An 18,640-nucleotide genomic window follows, 5' to 3' on the forward strand; every position below is an offset into this window, starting at 1 on the left:
GCCATAGCGCATAAAAAATAGATACAAAGGCTGAGTAAAAGGCTGCACCAGAAATAGAGAGATTGATTTAAAAATCTCAGTGACCTACTGGTCATTGACATCCCGCCAGTGCAACTGGTGCCAGTTCTCATAGACTTACCCGGAAGCCATCCATCCATGAAGCTCTGAAGAATTATTAAACTGTTAAGTGTAGTGGTATTTGTGTCAGCGAATGTCAGAGACATGAAAAGAAAAACAAATCTTAAGAGACATGAAATGATGCATGCATGAATACCAAACCTTCCTGTGTGTCCACCCACGGTCTGTCCACTACAAACTGGACTTATTTGCCAGTAATTCCATTAAGGCTGAATGCAACAGGTTGCCTGGATTATTCTGACCCGTCTCCAAAGGCAACAGTTTGTTGCCGCTTTACCACAGTGGCTGGCACATTCACGTTAGAAAGGCATGATTAGAGAATGGAAGAGCTATTAAAATAATTTCAAAAGCAAATTACCCTAAAGAGATAGAGAAGAATAATAGGAGGCGACACACAGAGAGAGAGAGAGAAAGAGAGAGAGAGCTGTGAGCGAGTTTCTGGTTCTCCCTTGCTCTCTCTCTCTCCCCTCTCTTTCCCACACACACTCATTACGCACACGCCTCGCACAAGCGAGACTGTGGTTCTCTCCGCTCTCACGGAGCAGAGCAGAGCTGCGGGGGCAGTCGTCTCAGAACAGGAAAAAGCGGCACAGAGGTGAGTTGATAAATTTCTACTTTATAATTGCCGTAATAGATTTAATATGTAAAATAAATGAGTTGTGTGTCAAAACATAGTCCATCCAGCTGTGTTTGTGGTCTAACAGCATAATTGAGTTTGAGTCAATATATGCCCTAAGTCTGTATTGATTTGCTGGCATGCATTTCAGCAGCCAAACAAAGATGTTAGAGAGAAAATAAACAGAATTATCAAGTAAATGATAGAGATAGTGAGGCAGTAGGCTGTGAGTGGTTAGTACAACATTCAACCTCTGTCCTGAACAGACTCATAGCATAGTTTGTCAGCTAAATTGTAGGAAAACTATTTATTTTTGATTGATTTTTTATTGTGGATATATCTTAGATTCAATTCCTAGGTTTTTGGTTGTGTAGAGTTTAATTGAGTCAATCCTGAGCCTGATGTGTGCATGTGAACTCTACACAAAGACAAATATACAAAGGGGTCATTTAATCAGGACTGAAAATGAGGAAGTGAGATTAAGCTGTGTGTAATTTATCTTTTACTGGTTGCTACATGACATATTTAGAATTTCTACATTTAAACTTTGTCTTTCCAGTTTCATGTTCTAAACAAAAAACATGAGAATCGCCATAGTAACGGACGGACACTTAGATAGTCAGATACATACATGGATAGACATGAAGAGAGAGAAAGAACATACTCTAAGTGCAGACGAGGATTTCCTTGTACTTGTTGGCACAAAGGGTATCAGAGTTTGAAATTAGCAGATATGAATGGTTCATTATGATAAGACTCTGATAAAACTATATTGAGATTATATACTCAATGTAGCAAGTGAGCAACAAAAGTCAACGTGCAATGTGTGTATCAGCTGAATCAGCCAACAGAAGCGAGAGAGGATGTGGTTAAATGTCATGACTTGGTCAGGGAACCATTCACATGCCTTCTAGTTCCTGGTTTAAATAGCTACCAGATAGAGCAACTATATGAAATGAAAGGAAAATTGTTCATTCTGGACCTGTTTGAGTGTGTTGAGGCGAAGAAGTTAAGGCATTGCATCCAGAAGCTGTAATGTTGACATAACAGAGGTGTGGTGAGGACAGAGCTGACAGATTGAGGGAAATCCATTATCGCTGTGTGACCTCAACTTCTCTGTGTATGTCTGAGACACAGAACTGCATGTTAGTTTCTCTGCATATTTTATGTGTCTGCTCCCCCCCCCCCGTTGTCTGTGTACCAGTCTGACCTCAAGTCTGCTACTCTGCGTGTTTCATTTTCACGCTTCATCAAGATTCCACGGCTTCCCACTTCTGGTCAGGACACACAACCGTTGCCAGGCAACCCAACATCCACATTTGTCTCTCTCTCTTTGGGTATTTTTGTCAAGGACAACACAAAGAGAAACAGGAAGACAGACACTCACACACACACACACACACACACACACACACACACACACACACACACACACACACACACACACACACACACACACACACACACACACACACACACACACACACACACACACACACACACACACACACAGAGACCCACTCACATCCACGGCACATTCACAACAATGAAGACAGCTATAGATTTCTTTGCAAAGGCAGAGGAAGCAAGTGAGCCAAGTGTTTTGCTCAATTGAATTACATCAGAATAAATGAAGCATTCAGATGTCTGATTGCATTATGTTGCTGTGATGGTCGCTGCATGCAGGAACATCTGTGGGCCTTTTCAGTGTGACAGTACTCACTGAATAAATATTTATTGACCTTATAACAATTCTTTGCTTTTCTTTTACGTAGACCTATAGTAAATGTAAAATGAACAATCTACAGCTCTGAGAAAGAGTTCAGAAGATTGCATAAGCACGAGCTACTGCCTCTTTTACCCTCACGTTCGTCTAATCTTTTGACCGCTCTGCTGTTGACCAACCACTTTCAAAGAATCCATGTGACTGAGTGCATGGCGTCACTGCGTGTACTCGGGCCGTGCAGTCGGCTGACACAGAGCTCTCCACATGTTTCAGCAGCATTGCAGAGACACGGCAAGTGGTTTGTTTCGGTGAGTCATCTTGCCAAACCTCTTATTAACCGTTAGGAGACGGATACGCTGACTGTGATTGAGTTTTAATGGGCTGAATGAATGAAAGGGTTATTTCCTGCAATTAGTCTACAGCAACCACCTAAAAGAAAAGTTAATTTAAACCCCTGCTGATAATTCAGAGCTTATCCCAATGTTCCACTGATTTCAGTGGGGCAGAATTAAGCAATTTCCTCGGTGTAAACATATTTTAACATATTACATCGCATTCGTGACAATATATACATGATTACTTAATGAGCAGATATGTGTATTTCTAAAAAAGACGCAGCTGGCTGGTATAAAAAAAAAAAAAAAAAAGGTCACAGAAGGAATACTTGGTATTTGGAGAATCTCAAATCAAGAAGCGAGTCCCAGCTGAGAGGTAAATAACCTCATTACTCATCTCCGAGCTCAGGCCGTGTCTGGTAAAGAGCCACTGCTCCAAGTTCTTTTCTTCCAGCCTTTTATCTCACTACCCAATTGGGCTCTTTTCACCAGACCACTCACTGAGTAATGAAAGGTCTAGATGGGGCAGATTGAAGCCTCGACAGGCTCATTTGCATTGTTCTTGTGCTGGAAGATAGGTGACGAGAAGAGGGAGCTGTCTAGGAGTTCCTTAAGGTTAACCACTTAATATTTATGTCACCAACTTTTACACACAGATGGACCGGTGCCAGGGTACCCTCTTAAAGCACTGTCCTCAAAACCACAGAACCATGTAACCTTTTGTTGTCTCTTGAAAACATGAAACAGCAGAAAACTCCTGCAGAAAACCACGGAGAGTAGAGCAGCCTTTACATCCTGTTGAAAACACAGCTCTCAGCAGTCATTACAATCCATTATTGTCCTCAAAATCCATTACTAAGACATAAGATTCAGGTTGTGAGTTAGTGTGTGCATGCAAGCAGACATGCGAGTGTGTGTGCACGTGTGTCTGTGGTAATATATACAGATGCAGTAACACTCACCGTTGTTTTCCATTAGGGACAACTAATGAGAAGTTTGTGAAAGAAAACAGATGGTCGGTAATAAAGTAGCACACTGTCTGAATGAATGATGCTTTATTTACTATAGAGGGATGTCATTCTTCAACATGAAGGTTAACTACTTTGACTGTGACTTTCTACTGTAAAAACAGTCTGCGCAGACTAACAGCGACATGATGAAGTACAATTACATGAAAGTCATTTGTGCTTATTAAGCTTGTGCTTACTAGTGATTCTTGATAAGTCAGTGAGCAGGATTGTATAATAATAAAAGTTTTATTATAGGACAAATATTTATGCATAAAATAAACAGGAAACAAATATGGTTATGCTCTCACACACATGCACTGTAACATGGGAAAATGAACTAATGCATTTGGCTGAAGGCAGATAACAAGTGAACACACACACTCCCACCCTTATATACATTATGTCCCAGGGTTGAGACGAGGTTATAGGAAAGCTTCTGTTGACCATAATACATGTCCATTTGAGGACATTCCTTAAAAGGCGCATGTTGGATCCAAGCCAAAACTCATTCCAACTGTGGGCAAGTGTGCATGTGTCTGTGAGTGAGACAAAAAAGTGGCTGAGTGTGAGAGGCAGATTTTGATGATGAAAACTGTTGAAATGTGTGGTTTCAGTCAGTCAGTCGGTGGTCTGTAGTTCTGTAAAACATGAAGGCTGAGATGTCACGTGCATTGGAGAGTTGCACTTCATACGTTAGTGGCTGTGTTATCAGTGTTTGCTCTGGATGAAGTTGAAAGGAGTGAGTCAGTGACAGAAATGTGTCCACGGAACAAAGAAGCCAAGATTAGCAGAGTCCATAGATTAGAGATGGTGTTCTGGTTTCAGTAGATCCAGATTTTAATTAAAAAACGTTTTTTCTGTGGCTTTATTTCATCACAGCTCTTTTTTCTCATCTTCATGCGAAGCCAGTGCGTGCACCTTTCTATGACTCTCTCTCTCTCTCTCTCTCTCTCTCTCTCTCTCTCTCTCTTTGAGGTGATAAGTGAGCGGCTCTGGATAAAGTCTGGCAAATGTCCCAATGTCCATTACAGTGTTAGAAAATAGACGAGCAAACACTACACACCATGCACTGACGCAAACGCATGTACTCCACACACACACACACACATCCTCACTTATCAAGTAGTTTTGCTCATTCCACAAAGCACACATTAAAAGCTCATGCTGGCATGCCATTAATGAGTTCACAGAAGACAAATAACACTCTGAAATTCTCTCGACAAGGTCCATGTAAGAAACAAAAGCTTTAATATACATAAGGAAATTGTTTTGTCAAAATTACCTGAACAAACTAATAGAAATGATGTCAATGTTGATCGTTTGATAAAAGGCCTTTATGTTATTCATGTTCATTATTTGGTAACTGTATTTAATGTATCATTATTCACTAGCTGCTCTCATGAGTCAAACCAAACCTTCCACCCATGGCATTGTTTGATCGAAATGTTAATCATATTTAACTGAAACCGGGACTTGGCCTCATCTCAGCTGCAGCAGACTGTTCAGCGATACTTAGCCATGCTGGCTGTTTACACAGTTGCACATCTTGGCCTAAGCTAAACAAATTACTGTTTTGGTTCATGGTTTTATTTTGGAGAGATGGGAATTCCCATTAGCGGAGGGTCTGAAATGGCAGCTTCACTTTTGCCTGCAAGAAAATGACCGGTGTGAAATAAGTAAGCATTATAAGAAACAAATACATTTATATTTGACAGCAGGCATAGTAGCACCATAGTCCTTGTGTTGATACACAATAATAGTTGTTGCTGGTTTAACTATTTCTATGGTGCTCTCATACTGAACTTTATACAATCATAAATCATGCATGCAAAGGCTTTAAGTTTAGCAAGCGACAGAGAGCGAGCTGTACAAGAGCAAGACCTTTACTGGTGCTACAAATGAAACCACAGTAAGTCACGCTTAGCCTTCAGTTATGTCTTTGAAATTCATCACACAGGTCATTGAAAACTTATCAGAGAAAACTAAATTATTGTTTCAACATAAAGAGTTAGCTCCAAAAGCAGATTGTGATCTTTTTCCCAAAACACTGCGAGTCTTTCTGTCAGTGGTAACTAATTCATTATTTTTATCAGCTACTTCAGACCTGGTGCCAAGTCATTACTTTGTCTTCATGAAGTTTCAGCACTTTGTCTTTATGACTACTTTTTTTTGTACTTGATACTTTATATTATCCATTCTCAAGATAGTTTCTGAGTCTGTTTATACCAAAAATATTTTCCTGCAATAGTGTATTCCATCATTTAGTTTACTTTATAAATCCATAGATGGAAAAAAAGGGGCTCAGAGTCCATGTACAGTATGTCAAAAGATAAACTGCATTCACACACACACACACACACACACACACACACACACACACACACACACACACACACACACACACACACACACACACACACACACACACACACACACACAAATAAAATACTGTGATATTTTTGTTAAACAAGAGTAATGAGAATGTATCCATAAGTGTTTTTTAAATGTTCATCAAGTTATGGTTGTGGTACCTAAATAGTGTAATGAATGTAAAGTAGGCTAGTGTAAATAAACTATGAATAAATCAATAAATTATATATAACAAGTTATTCCATTGGAATATCTGAAACTACAGGAAATACTGTGCTGATTACCAACTGTGTGTCTCCTCTCTGTCCACTAGGTGTCACTACAGCCATAGAAGATGGAGTTGAAGCCAAAGCAACGCCATGGACCACCAGGAATGAGCCGCACAGGCAGGAAGACATTTACCAGCCATTGCAGACATGTCTACGGCCAAGCACTGTACTGATTTAAAATAATCAGAAGTAGCATATTTCAAGAGGAAAATGTTGTTGAACAAACTTCTTGCAAGACTATTTGGATGAAAACTGTCACAAATGCTGGTGTGGTCGAGTCTCGGGAGTTGAAAGCTGTGGATCAGTCTCAGCAAGAACAGCAAATAATAATTAGCAGCTAAGGCAGAGGAAATACTTTAAGAGAGAAGGACACCGAAATGTGGCCGAGACCTTAAGTCACCTTTGAGCATGAAGACATTCAGATCAGATTGTTTGGACCTTAATAAATAGGAACAATCTGAATGATCAAATGTAATAGCACTATATGTGAGGCTTAGGCTAATAATGTAAATGTGCACTTTGGAAAAAAGGGAGACCTCTTATTTAGTTTAAAATTCATAGGAAATCGTAACGATGGTTCACATGAAGCTCCAGCGATGACGTCATCAGATTGTCTCCAGTGAAGCACCAGCGATAATGTTGTCACAGGTGATGCTGGGTATCCTCCTGACCCTCTTCATCCTTCTGACCATCAGTGGTAATGTGCTGGTGTGCTTGGCTGTCTGCGCCTCCCGACGCCTCCGCTGCCTCACAAACTGCTTCATCGTGTCGCTGGCTGTGACCGACTTGCTGCTCGGCCTCCTGGTCCTCCCTTTCTCCGCCCTCCTCCAGCTCAACGACGAGTGGCCGCTCGGCCCGGCCTTCTGCAACTTCTACATCTCCATGGATGTCATGCTGTGCACCGCCTCCATCCTCACCCTCCTGGCCATCAGTGTGGACCGCTACCTGGCGGTGACCATGCCGCTGAGATACGCCTCACTGGTGTTGCCGTGGAGGGTTGCTGTGGCCATGGCCAGCGTTTGGACAATCTCTGTGGCCGTGTCTTTCTTGCCCATCCAAATGGGGTGGAACACTGTTAATGGTACAGTGCAGAACCAAGGGCCATGGGCTCCAGAGAGAAAATGTCGCTTTGAGCTGAACAGGCCCTACGTACTGACAGACTCTCTTCTCACTTTCTACCTGCCTCTGGTGGCTATGTGCTGGACGTACCTGCGAATACTTCGCATTGCACGGACACAGGCCAAACGCATCATCAGTGCCCGACCCACGTGCATCACGAGCTACAAAAGCAGGAACAATCCCTCCACCAGTACCACTGTGGTTTCCAGCGTAACAGCAGTGGCTCTGCGGGAGCACAAAGCCACAGTGACCCTGGCAGCAGTGATCGGGGCTTTTGTGGTGTGTTGGCTGCCGTACTTCATCCTGTTCACAGTGTTGGGCCTAAAGGAGCATCCAGACCCGAGCACAGTACCAGAATACCCCATTGTGATGTGGCTCGGTTACGCCAACTCAGCCCTCAACCCTATCCTCTACGGGGCCATCAACAGGGACTTCAGGTCAGCCTACACCCATCTACTGAGATGTCGGTGCCCTACTTACAGTGGGTGGATGAGCCGGCAGCCGTCTCCTACTGTAACAACTGGTAAAGCTGTTAAAGGCTTGAAGTGTGCAGGTAAATCTGCACAGGTTTCAGAATCTAATTCATTTAAGAGTGGACGTTTATTTATGAACAACAAAATGTTGCAACCAGTGTAAACACATCATACGTTCTTATCCCAGGTTCTCCAGTTTTTAGTCTTCTTTTCCTTCTCCCCCCCTCTCAGCCAGAGACCAGCTTACAGAGGTGACACTGCTGTGTGGCCACACCCCTTCCACATGCAGGGCGGGTCAAACAGAGCAAAACTTAATGCTTCAAGAAATGAACAGCAGGACCGCCACAGCGACTATCCAATTTGCAAACGGCACTGCTGTCACAGATGTCAACGGCAATGAAAGGTAAATTATTATTCAGACCTGACATGATGCAGAGATGTTCTCATCAGCAGTTCTATCATGCAGAGTCAGGACTAATAACTCAAATTGAATACATAAAAAGTGCTACTTCAAATGCAAATTGGGGTGAAAATGCTACAACACTCACTTCCCTCACAGTGTAACCAAGAAAAGACCTTGATCAATGCTTTACGCTGTCTGTATGTGACACCGCACTCTCAGTATGGAATTGCACAGATCGTATATTCTGTGTCTGTCTTACTTTTAAACACAAAATCCAAATCAGTCACACAAAAATTTCACATTTCTCTAATCTCTCATTCCTCTCTATGAGTGCAGGTCGTGCTGAGCCTGTGCTGGTGAGATGGGTGCTGTGTACTGCGGCTGCAACCAAAAACCAAAAATTCATCAGCCCAAGAGGAAAGAGCAACAGACAGACGACAGAAGATGGAAAGAGATTTAAAGCCTGTCTATTTGGAGACCTTCAGTGCCGCAGTCCAAGCACCCATAACACAACCTGTAAGTAGATATACACACGGACATAACCCCATAACCCCCACAGCCCATGTCGGGCCCAGAACAAATGAACTGTGACACACAGATCCTAGTGGTGTCATCCACGCTGCATCAGGCCATATGGCAATATGCTTATTAGGCCAAGAAATTTGCTTTCAGCACAGAGGAGACACATTATCCAGTTTCACATCCTGCTCTCGTTTCCTTGTTCGCATTTGATGAACAGTAAACGACTAAGTGGTTTGTTCTCTGTATGTGCTGCTTTGGTAAGTGTGAATAAGTTAAAGCAACAAAACCACAAAAGTATTTTTTCTTCATGATAACCAATACATAGTAAAGACTGCCTGGTAATTCAATCTTGAGATCAGTATATCCCTTTATACATTAAAAGTGCAACATCAGACTAAACTTAAGTTCGCACTATCAGCCAAAAAAGGCACGGTCGTATGATTTTTTTAAATCTTATTTCATTCAGCCAGTACGGCATAAAAAAAAACCGAATGATGCCTTGTCATGTCTTTAAGAGGATAAATCATCACAGCATTCAGACAGGAAGCTTACATTACATCTTACAGCTATTGTCTTTATTTGGAGAGGGATTTCTCTAGCTGAGTGGATGGTTTTTTCAAAAAACAAAATAAGTCATGGAGGCTTAATTGTTAGCAGCAGAATTTAGTGTTGTTAATGTTTTATTGTAATCTCCGTCCTTTTTTTTTCACGCTTTCACTTACTAATGCATTGACTTACTATTCAAATTTTAATTGCATTTTGTGGAGGGGTGATTGTTTTATCAGCTAGAAACTGAATTGATTGCTCTTTTTTTTTTACAAGTATAATTACAGCAGTTTCTGAGCACTAAAATATTCTTGTATGTGCACACAACTTTAACATCTCTGTCACCCATCATACCTCCTTAAACATTAATGTGCAGCTCTGTATTGTAAGTGATGGTTGATGCAGCAAACTGACTGATCTCTAGACCAAGAGTGGGAGCTAATCCACACTCGCCACAGTGGTTAAGTGAATGATTCTTTCCTCCCCTCCACCACCATACTGTACACCAAAAGTAAATTAATCCTTTTTTGATTGGTGTGGTTCTTCTGTCTGTTAGCAACCACTCTATCCATAATTCAACAAAGAAAATTTCGAGAAAATGTGACCTCAGCAACTCCACACCTCATCAGCAGGAAACAACTATACCCACACAGCCGGCCCTACCAATCCAGGACCGAACAAAAGACGATGCTGCTACGTAGACGGAGCTACAGCAACCATCACACATATTCTCTCAAACTAACGGCGGATAGTATTGAAGCTCTGGAGGACTGAATGAGACCAGCCGATTAACACGTTGGTCATCAATTTCATGAACTACATTATTTATGCTGACTCAAGAGTGCACTCCAGTGGAAACTCAACGTATCACAACTTCAACCTGGACAGACTTAATGGAAATGGATGTTTTCACAAAAGGAGAGATTGGAGAGGGAAACGTGATAAATGGACTTTTATTAAACCAGCCATTCCATGTAGAATGTGTTGAAATGTGTGACATTTGAATGTGTAGCATGCAAACTAATGTTATGTGTCTCTTTCGAAGGATGCAGATTGTGTCTTTACTATTGCTTATTCAGTGGCATAAAGCTGGCATATGTATGTATTGTTTCATATGGTTAAAGTAACTGAGGACTGAAAAACTGCCTGTTTTTATCCTCTAAAATACATAATTACAACCATACTGTACAAATAAAGGGCAGCTTAAATAAAGAAAATAATGTATCATACCATTTTTAAGGGCAATACAAATAGGATGTATTTAAGTAGAGATAGAGATTATCATGTGGGACGATGCAGAAAAACATTGTATGAGTGGTAATACAAGTACAATGGAAACAATTCATCACAGCTGTCAGCACACATTGCCTCAAACTATTGCTACATTAACATTTAACCTTCTCCATATTTCAAGCTATTTCCTTTGAGGACTGACACAGAGGGGTACATAATATCCATCTGCATGTCAGATACCAGCTGGAAACAAATGACGGGGGGGTCATACAACCTATTCAACAACATGAAAACACTGACTTGGTATTATAACAAACATTTCTTCAAATCAGCTCCACAGATTTGAATCTAACAATAATTTGCACGAGAAAGTGATCCCCTCTACCGTGACAACACAGCAAAATATGAGGGACAAATACACAGTGGTCGGTCAGTGAGAGACAATTATACTATATTTATAAAATTATGTATTAAGCACTTTTACAGTTCGATTTGGTTGAATAGGCTCTGCTCTAAATGGGAGCTCTGAAAAAGATTCTGAAGACGAGTTACTCCCCCCAAACACGTACAGTTATGGTCAAAAATACAAGATAGATAAATCATAAATCATTTAAGGAGGAAATTGCGGCAGCAAGCAGTGTTCGCATTAGGAATCAGCAGGGGAAAAGTGGGAACTTGCCATTTTTAAAGGCCACTTAGTGCATGTGATGAGATATTACTAGTTTTCTGATTCGGTGCAATCTCCAGCCGGCTCACCTTTGCTTAATTTTGACGGAGATCAGCCAATATAAATCCTTATGCACCCTGATGTTTGAAAGTGTATTATTCCATGATGTTTTAACACTATATAGGCTATAAATACACACATTATACATATGCTGCAATCAACTGCAGATCGGAAGTCAGTATTCCTGACTTGCGATCTAAATGCGGCCCAGTGCATCTGCTAGGGAAAACATGGCCGCACACAGGAAACTGATGTTTTTTCTGCAAGTCTCTGAGCTTCACCAGCATCTACAGAGGACCTACATCAAATACCACGGCACAATTAGGGAAGAAAATAAAATATAACTCTCAAGAAACTTTATGACCTTAACGTCTGAAAATGACAGGTTAAGGGATTCAGAGCATTAACAAAGCAGCAAACAACAATTTGCTAAATAAAGACAGGTGGAGTATTGTCTACCCGAGCAGAGAATGAACTCTCTCTCTCTCTCTGTGTGTGTGCTGTTATCCGAGTGTCTCCTTGCTTTTTGTCTGCTCATGTAAACACTTTTAGCTCTGTCTGTACTTTTGTCGTAGTTTGCACTGTTAGCGCTGTAAGCACAGTTAGCTACAAGCCGCCGGCTTAGCCATCGCCATGTTGAGAGCTGTTGAGAGGCATAAAAATGTTCCCTATCTCATAATTAGCAGCTTTAAGGATCCCTGGCGTGTAACCCTGTAAAAAAAAAAGACGAAGGGCGTAGACTTTTAGCTAACTGCTTGCCCGAAAAGAAATTGATCATGCACAAATCAACTATATGGAAATGGCATCTTCAATGTTGTTACATATTTTTTAACAACATAAAGACTGCATAAAGTAACAATTGATGAAACGGTTATTCTGTCTAGGTACACTGTGTGCGGCGTCATGTTTGTGTGACATAAGGTGTCTTTATGTCGGGGCTAGATGGACCTTGCCCGAGTTTACGACATGGAATTCTGACTTGAATAATCGTTCCATTGCACTTTTCCGTATCTGAGGTTGTGTTCTGAATACAGTGGATCGTTGTAATTTTGCAGTAATTGCAATATTTATCTATTACCTGCACCAGAACAATAACATTACGTTTTTGGGCTGTGTGCGGGGCAATCATTGAACAGAAGGGTGTAGGACCATTTCTTCAGCCTGGCAAATTGTTTAGCTTTAATATTAGTGTTGAGAAAAATACAGAAATGTGACTAACAGGATGTATCCCTCCAGCGTCGCTCAAAAAACAGAGAAGAATTTCACCCTAAAGATAGTTTACATTGGAAATATAGCCTCTCGTCTTCATTTGTCAGCTGAAGCCTCTCAATAGGCTCGGCTAAACGTTAGAATGCATTTTTGGACAGAACAAGAACTAAAATGTTGTCCCCCATCACTTACAAAATAGCAGCAATAGAAGGGATTACTTCTTTAGGATAATGATTACAGGGAACAGGTACGGAGCAGTGAGTTTTTATTAGCCTAATAACAAACAATGTATCATCTAAGTGCCTTTAAAAAGGCTTTAAAAAAAGCCACAGTGAAAAGAAAATGACAAACAGATGCAGTAAATGTTTCATTTAGGGGGTTTCATGGCTGAAAACCAGAGAAGTTAATAACTCAGAGTGTCGGTCTTATCGGTGCTCCGTCCTCTCTAACTTAAAGACATTTATTAGGCTTTCATCTCCTTTAGTCCCTCTATTCCTACTTAAACAGCATGTGTCCCTTGGTAATTCTGGTCACTTGCTACCCATCTTCATCTCTTGACCACTGACATCTCAAAGTACATGAAAACCATTCATCATTGCTTCTTTAACATCAGATTAATGTGGTGGAAAACAAAACATATGGACTCTCTCTCTCTCCTTCTGTCACTCTGATGCACACACACACACACACACACACACAAAACACACATACAGTACCCGCACTCGGCTAGCTCTGTATAAGCTATCAATCATAGATATTGTCATTATTCAACTGTGTCATCGACAAGCCCCTCTCCTTCTCTCTCTCTCTCTCTCTCTCTAGTCTTCCTCCTTTTTTCCCTCTCTCTATTCTCTCTCTCCCTGACTCTCTCTCTCTCTCTCTCTCTCTCAGACACAGACAGAAGAGTGGGAATCATGAATCATAAATCTTATGAATGCCATCTAAAGACTGCTCAGCGCTATGAGAAATATAGATGATTGATAGACGTGAGCGACTGTGGTGAAAGCAAAGAAGATGGCCAGAAGGTTGTAACCAACAACACTGAGGTCAGAATCCGCAGTTCAAGGGTCAAACGTATCAGAGGAGGCACAATATGGCCAAAAAGGCAGGAGAAAATGGGGGGAGGCTGAGGGGGAGGAGGGGAGAGAGTAAATGGTTGAAGAGGAAGGGAGTAAGAGGGAGGAGGAGGAGGAGGAGGAGGGTGTGGGGGGATGCTGCCACAGTGAGGCTAAAGCCATAACTCATCTTTTATTAAAAATAATGAAAAAAACTTAATGAGTTAATAATATCATGGAGAAGGAGATAGGGAGTGAGACAGAGATGGAGGAAGGGACGGGAGGACGGAGGAAAGGAAGGGAAAAGAAGAAAGGAATTGAGGGGAGAGACACGGCGGAGATGGAAAACAGAACAGGGTCAACGTGTGTCTCTTTTCACCCTTTGGTCATTTATTCCAGTTTTCAAAAGTTCACACAAGATCCATTACGGCGGCAGGGACACTCATAGCGATCCCCCTCTTCCTGCCGACCTAAATCCCAAAGCCTGCCTGGTAATTAAAGGCACTTAACAACCAATTAACAGTGATGAGCTAAATTAGCAGGATATTGTCTCCTTTGACTAGGCTACTGCATTATCAGTGTATTGAAACAGCGATGAACAAACCTCAGTGGCCCGTGTTTGCATGTAGGCAAATGACGGATTAATTACTATTAAAACATCAGCATCTTAATGAGCTCGGAAACAATTAGAGAGGTCGTTAGCATGTGGAGAACGGCTGAGAACAGAAGAATGGGGGAGGAGGGGGGGAGCGAGAACAAAACAAGAGAGAAATCTTCATTGGGAAGCAATACTGATTAAATGGACGTACAGTCGCACTCATCGCCCCAATATCTGCGGACCTATTAAATACATGACATCACCATTAGTCTTTTCCACCATCAAGCTACTTTTCTCCTGCCATTATCCTTTCCCCCTTTTCTGCTCCGGCTTCCCCAACTCTCTGCCTTCGTTTTTGCCTCTCATAAAAAGCCTTTTTTTCTTGCTCTTCCACCCCTTTCTCTACTTTCTGCTTTTTTCACTCACATTTCTTCCTTCCTTCCCTCATGCTTGGGGGGCACAGTCCTGTGAAGGAATTTAATATGCAACTTTTATATGAGAAACCAATCGCATACGTCTGGGTCTATTGGGCTCGCAATCTATCGGCCCGGACGGCTAATGCAATAGAGAGAGCCGGGGCTATTTATCACACGGGGAGCTATCTTTTCCTCTCTCTCTCTCTCTCTTTCACTCTGCCCTCGCTCTCTCTGTCTTTATTCAAGCCCAGATTCCTGGCTGCCACTAAATCAGGCCAACTATGAGCTATGGCTGCCCAGAGGGCATCTCTTCTTTTATAGAGGGATTTGGATTTTGTATCTACTGGTTCCTCAGTGGTCGTTGAGACTGTGCTAACGGAAGCTATAAACATTCAACAAACAAAAGGCAACCACTTAAATGTTCCTCCGTCCCCACTGTAATGATCATGAACATGTAGAGATATATGGACGGAGGGGGATGAATAAACCTGATGAATAACACATCAATGGCATTTACAGCGATGCTGCAAAGATTTGTTTGTGTGCTTCAGACAGAAACACGTACAAAGACTACACATGAACAGACACGTGTACAACTATTTTACTGTCAAAGTAATGCGCTATAATTCACACAAAATTATTTATAATAGTCATACACAGCAGAAGCGAAACCTCAAAAGTTTCCTGCTGAAAAACAAAAGCGACAATGTGCAGGGGACGCTGCCCACCTGCAGCAATTAAAATGCCTCAGAAAAACCCAAATTCATTTCAACAAATTAGCCACATTACTGGCCACTGTGTAATCGCTGATGGCAATTAATAAGAAATTAGTCACAATCAGCCCTATATTAACATCTCACCCAGGGGCCGCGGCTGGAAATTAATAACCGGAGATTCATCTCTCTTACTGTCTTTCTGGCTCTCTCTCTCTCTCACACACACGCACATACACACAAACACACACACACACACCTTTGCCCACCTATATTGTTCATGAATCACCTCTAAGACACAGACACTGATTTTTTCTGTGTGGATCGTCTCATATGATCCGCAATCTGCTCATGTCAGCTAGCCAGCTTCCTCTTTACTGGGGTGTGAAAACCCCCTGAAAGATGTGTGTGTGTGTGTGTGTGTGTGTGTGTGTGTGTGTGTGTGTGTGTGTGTGTGTGTGTGTGTGTGTGTGTGTGTGTGTGTGTGTGTGTGTGTGTGTGTGTGTTGGTGTGTGGGTGTGTGTGTCTGTGTGTGTCTGTGTGTCTGTGTGTTTTCTCACCAGTGCAATCAACAAATGTGCAATGAAGTTTGTGGACATGCATATATAGAGATATACAACACACTGTATATTGGTGTATGTATGTGTGTGTGTGTGTGTGTGTGTGTGTGTGTGTGTGTGTGTGTGTGTGTGTGTGTGTGTGTGTGTGTGTGTGTGTGTGTGTGTGTGTGTGTCTACTGTACGTGTGTCAGAGAGGTGCTACACAAATGGGGAGGGGGCATCGGTGGAGACTGGGCCCGCCTCTAGGGGTCCTCACACCAATCAGCAAAGCGCACCAAGAATCAATTAACACCGGTGGGAGGGGGCAGAGGGTACGGCACCACACACACTCAGACACAAGCGGTCCGAATGCACACTGCCCACACACATGGTACTGTCTGAGGAGATAACCATCAGATCACACATTGTGCCAAAGTGTGTGTGCACGAGTACGTGTGTGTGTATGTGTCTTTGAGCGTGTGTGTGTGTCCCTATCCTGGTGTGCCCCGGTCTCTCATGGTGTGAGGTTGGGGAACAGATTGGGGGTCAGCAGGGGGTCAGGCCAGGGTCACCCCGTCTGAGCCGTTTGTGTGTGGTGTGTGTGTGTGTGTGTGTGTGTGTGTGTGTGTGTGTGTGTGTGTGTGTGTGTGTGTGTGTGTGTGTGTGTGTGTGTGTGTGTGTGTGTGTGTGTGTGTGCGTGAGTGTGTGTGTGTGTGTAGCCTGACCACCACTTCCAGAGCTCACTGGCAGGCAGAAGTGAATAAGATGGATGGTGTTGATTCATACTCTGAATTCATTGCTCCCCCTGAATCCATAGAGAATAAATACATCCACAGAAATTACGAAGCAAGGGACCAAAATGAGTATCTCACATTTCATATTCCTCCTTCACTTTTTCTCTCTTTTTGGGGGGGGGACAGCTGCTGGCTACATGAAAACCATTCATCATCGCATCTTTACCATAAAATTATTGACAGAGAAGAGAACGAGGAGCTTCACTGGCTCCACGTTACAAGGTTGGACAAAGAGAACAGTCCCCCATCAGTGAAAACATGAAAACTTTAATAAAGCAATAACAAAAAGGGAACATTACTTTTGGGTCAGTGTGGATGCCTAGCTCAAAAGGAGAGCAGCAAAGGGAGAAAAAAAAAGAGACATTTCCGCTACAGCAGACAGAACAGAACGGCCAAATAAAGTGATCAAAGAGCGTCTACCATTTGTCCGTGAACGTTCCACTGCGAAACTCCACCTCTCTCCCCTTCCTCTCCCTCTCTACACATTGCCGTCTCCATCTGTTAGCCCATTGCACTCGTCCGTCCACTAAACCCCCCCTCCTCCTCCTTCCTCGTTTCCTCTCCTCCACTGCTCCTCCCTGGCCTTCCTACCCTCGGGGAGGTAAGGTGATCTCCCCGTGCTGGTGTAAGTGACTGGTATTAGTCTCCTTCTCTGTCTGTCTGTTTGATCCCGGCACTAATGACTCCACAGGGACTGGGGTCTGATAATGGGAAATCAATATAGAGAATAGCGCTCTGGAGTGGCCTCACTTAGCTCTCGCTCTTTCACGCCTCACAGCAAAGTGCCTCTGTGTGTTTTTGTGTGTGTGTGTGAGGATGGGCGTTGTGTAGTTTGTGTGTGTGTGTGTGTGTGTGTGTGTGTGTGTGTGTGTGTGTGTGTGTGTGTGTGTGTGTGTGTGTGTGTGTGTGTGTGTGTGTGTGTGAGAGAGAGAGAGCATGTGTATCGAGGAAATATGTGAGTGTGCAGCAGAATTTAAAAAAAGGCCCATTGCCAGGTGCACGCATATGTACAAAATATATGACTTTTTATTTTCATGTTTTGTAATTCAAACTTGGGATAACTAGCACTTATACATCCACAGCTTAGGGAACATTTTAAAAGCGCATTGGATCAAATTAAAAGTTGCTGGAGAGTTGACATATTCGGGGTCATCCGGCAGTAATATGCATATGTGGCTGTGTACAACAGAGCGGGTGGGTCTAATCGGTCACACTCCTGCGCCTGGGGCCAGACAGGTGGGGCTGGTGGCATGAGGCTGGTGCCCCCCCCCCCCCACTCCACCCTGAGGGGCCAGAAGGCCCAGCGAAGCAGGGGGCTGGAGTAGCTCCCTCTGCCAGGCACCAGAGCACTATGGCTGGTGGCAGCTGGTCCTCTGTCCCTCCCCCCACATCCTCCCCTGCATCGCGCCCCGCGGGCAGGCAACAGGAGGGGTTAGGAGGTCAAGAGGCAGCAGAGAGAATGGGTGGAACGGCGGCGACATGAGAGATAATCAGTTTTTATGAAGCGGAGAGGACACAGACAGAGGGAGACGGGAAACACAGCTCTGACACAATGCAACTGACTACAAGCAGTAATGAATTAACACATTAGCGCCACGACCAGGGGCATTCAGGAGCACTCAGCTGCTCTTAAACACAAACCCGCACTGGCACACTCCCTCACACACACACACACATAAATCAGTCATAAGTCATTAAAGCAATAGCAAACACACGCACTTATTAATTACATCAGTCATTTTGTGGATGGCAGATGCCCCTGAAAGCCATCGAGTGCGATGAGAGACTAAAAATGTTTCCATAAAAACAGCGGAGAAACTTTTACTTAG

General features: G+C 42.9%; 1 protein-coding gene across 2 annotated transcripts; it reads left to right on the forward strand.

Moving 5' to 3' along the window:
- Positions 1-648: 648 nt before the first annotated feature.
- Positions 649-10,813, forward strand: hrh2a (histamine receptor H2a). 2 transcript variants are annotated; one of them, XM_054597768.1, is made up of 5 exons: positions 649-733; positions 6,509-8,136; positions 8,288-8,459; positions 8,796-8,975; positions 10,084-10,813. In XM_054597768.1, the coding sequence occupies exons 2-4, from the start codon at positions 7,101-7,103 to the stop codon at positions 8,803-8,805; spliced, it is 1,218 nt and encodes a 405-aa protein (XP_054453743.1). In that variant the 5' UTR covers positions 649-733; positions 6,509-7,100; the 3' UTR covers positions 8,806-8,975; positions 10,084-10,813. The 2 variants fall into 2 exon arrangements, with proteins under 2 accessions (XP_054453743.1, XP_054453744.1); XM_054597769.1 differs by having other exon boundaries at positions 10,157-10,813.
- The last annotated feature ends 7,827 nt before the right edge of the window (positions 10,814-18,640 follow it).

This window comes from Anoplopoma fimbria, chromosome 4 (genome assembly GCF_027596085.1).
Source record: "Anoplopoma fimbria isolate UVic2021 breed Golden Eagle Sablefish chromosome 4, Afim_UVic_2022, whole genome shotgun sequence".
Classification (NCBI taxonomy): domain Eukaryota; kingdom Metazoa; phylum Chordata; class Actinopteri; order Perciformes; family Anoplopomatidae; genus Anoplopoma; species Anoplopoma fimbria.

Excerpts from the sequence above, each read along its gene's own strand:
- hrh2a (XM_054597768.1), top strand. The coding sequence starts at position 7,101 with ATGTTGTCACAGGTGATGCTGGGTATCCTCCTGACCCTCTTCATCCTT. Across the intron at positions 8,137-8,287 it reads TAAAGGCTTGAAGTGTGCAG|CCAGAGACCAGCTTACAGAG; the intron begins GTAAATCTGCAC and ends CCCCCCTCTCAG.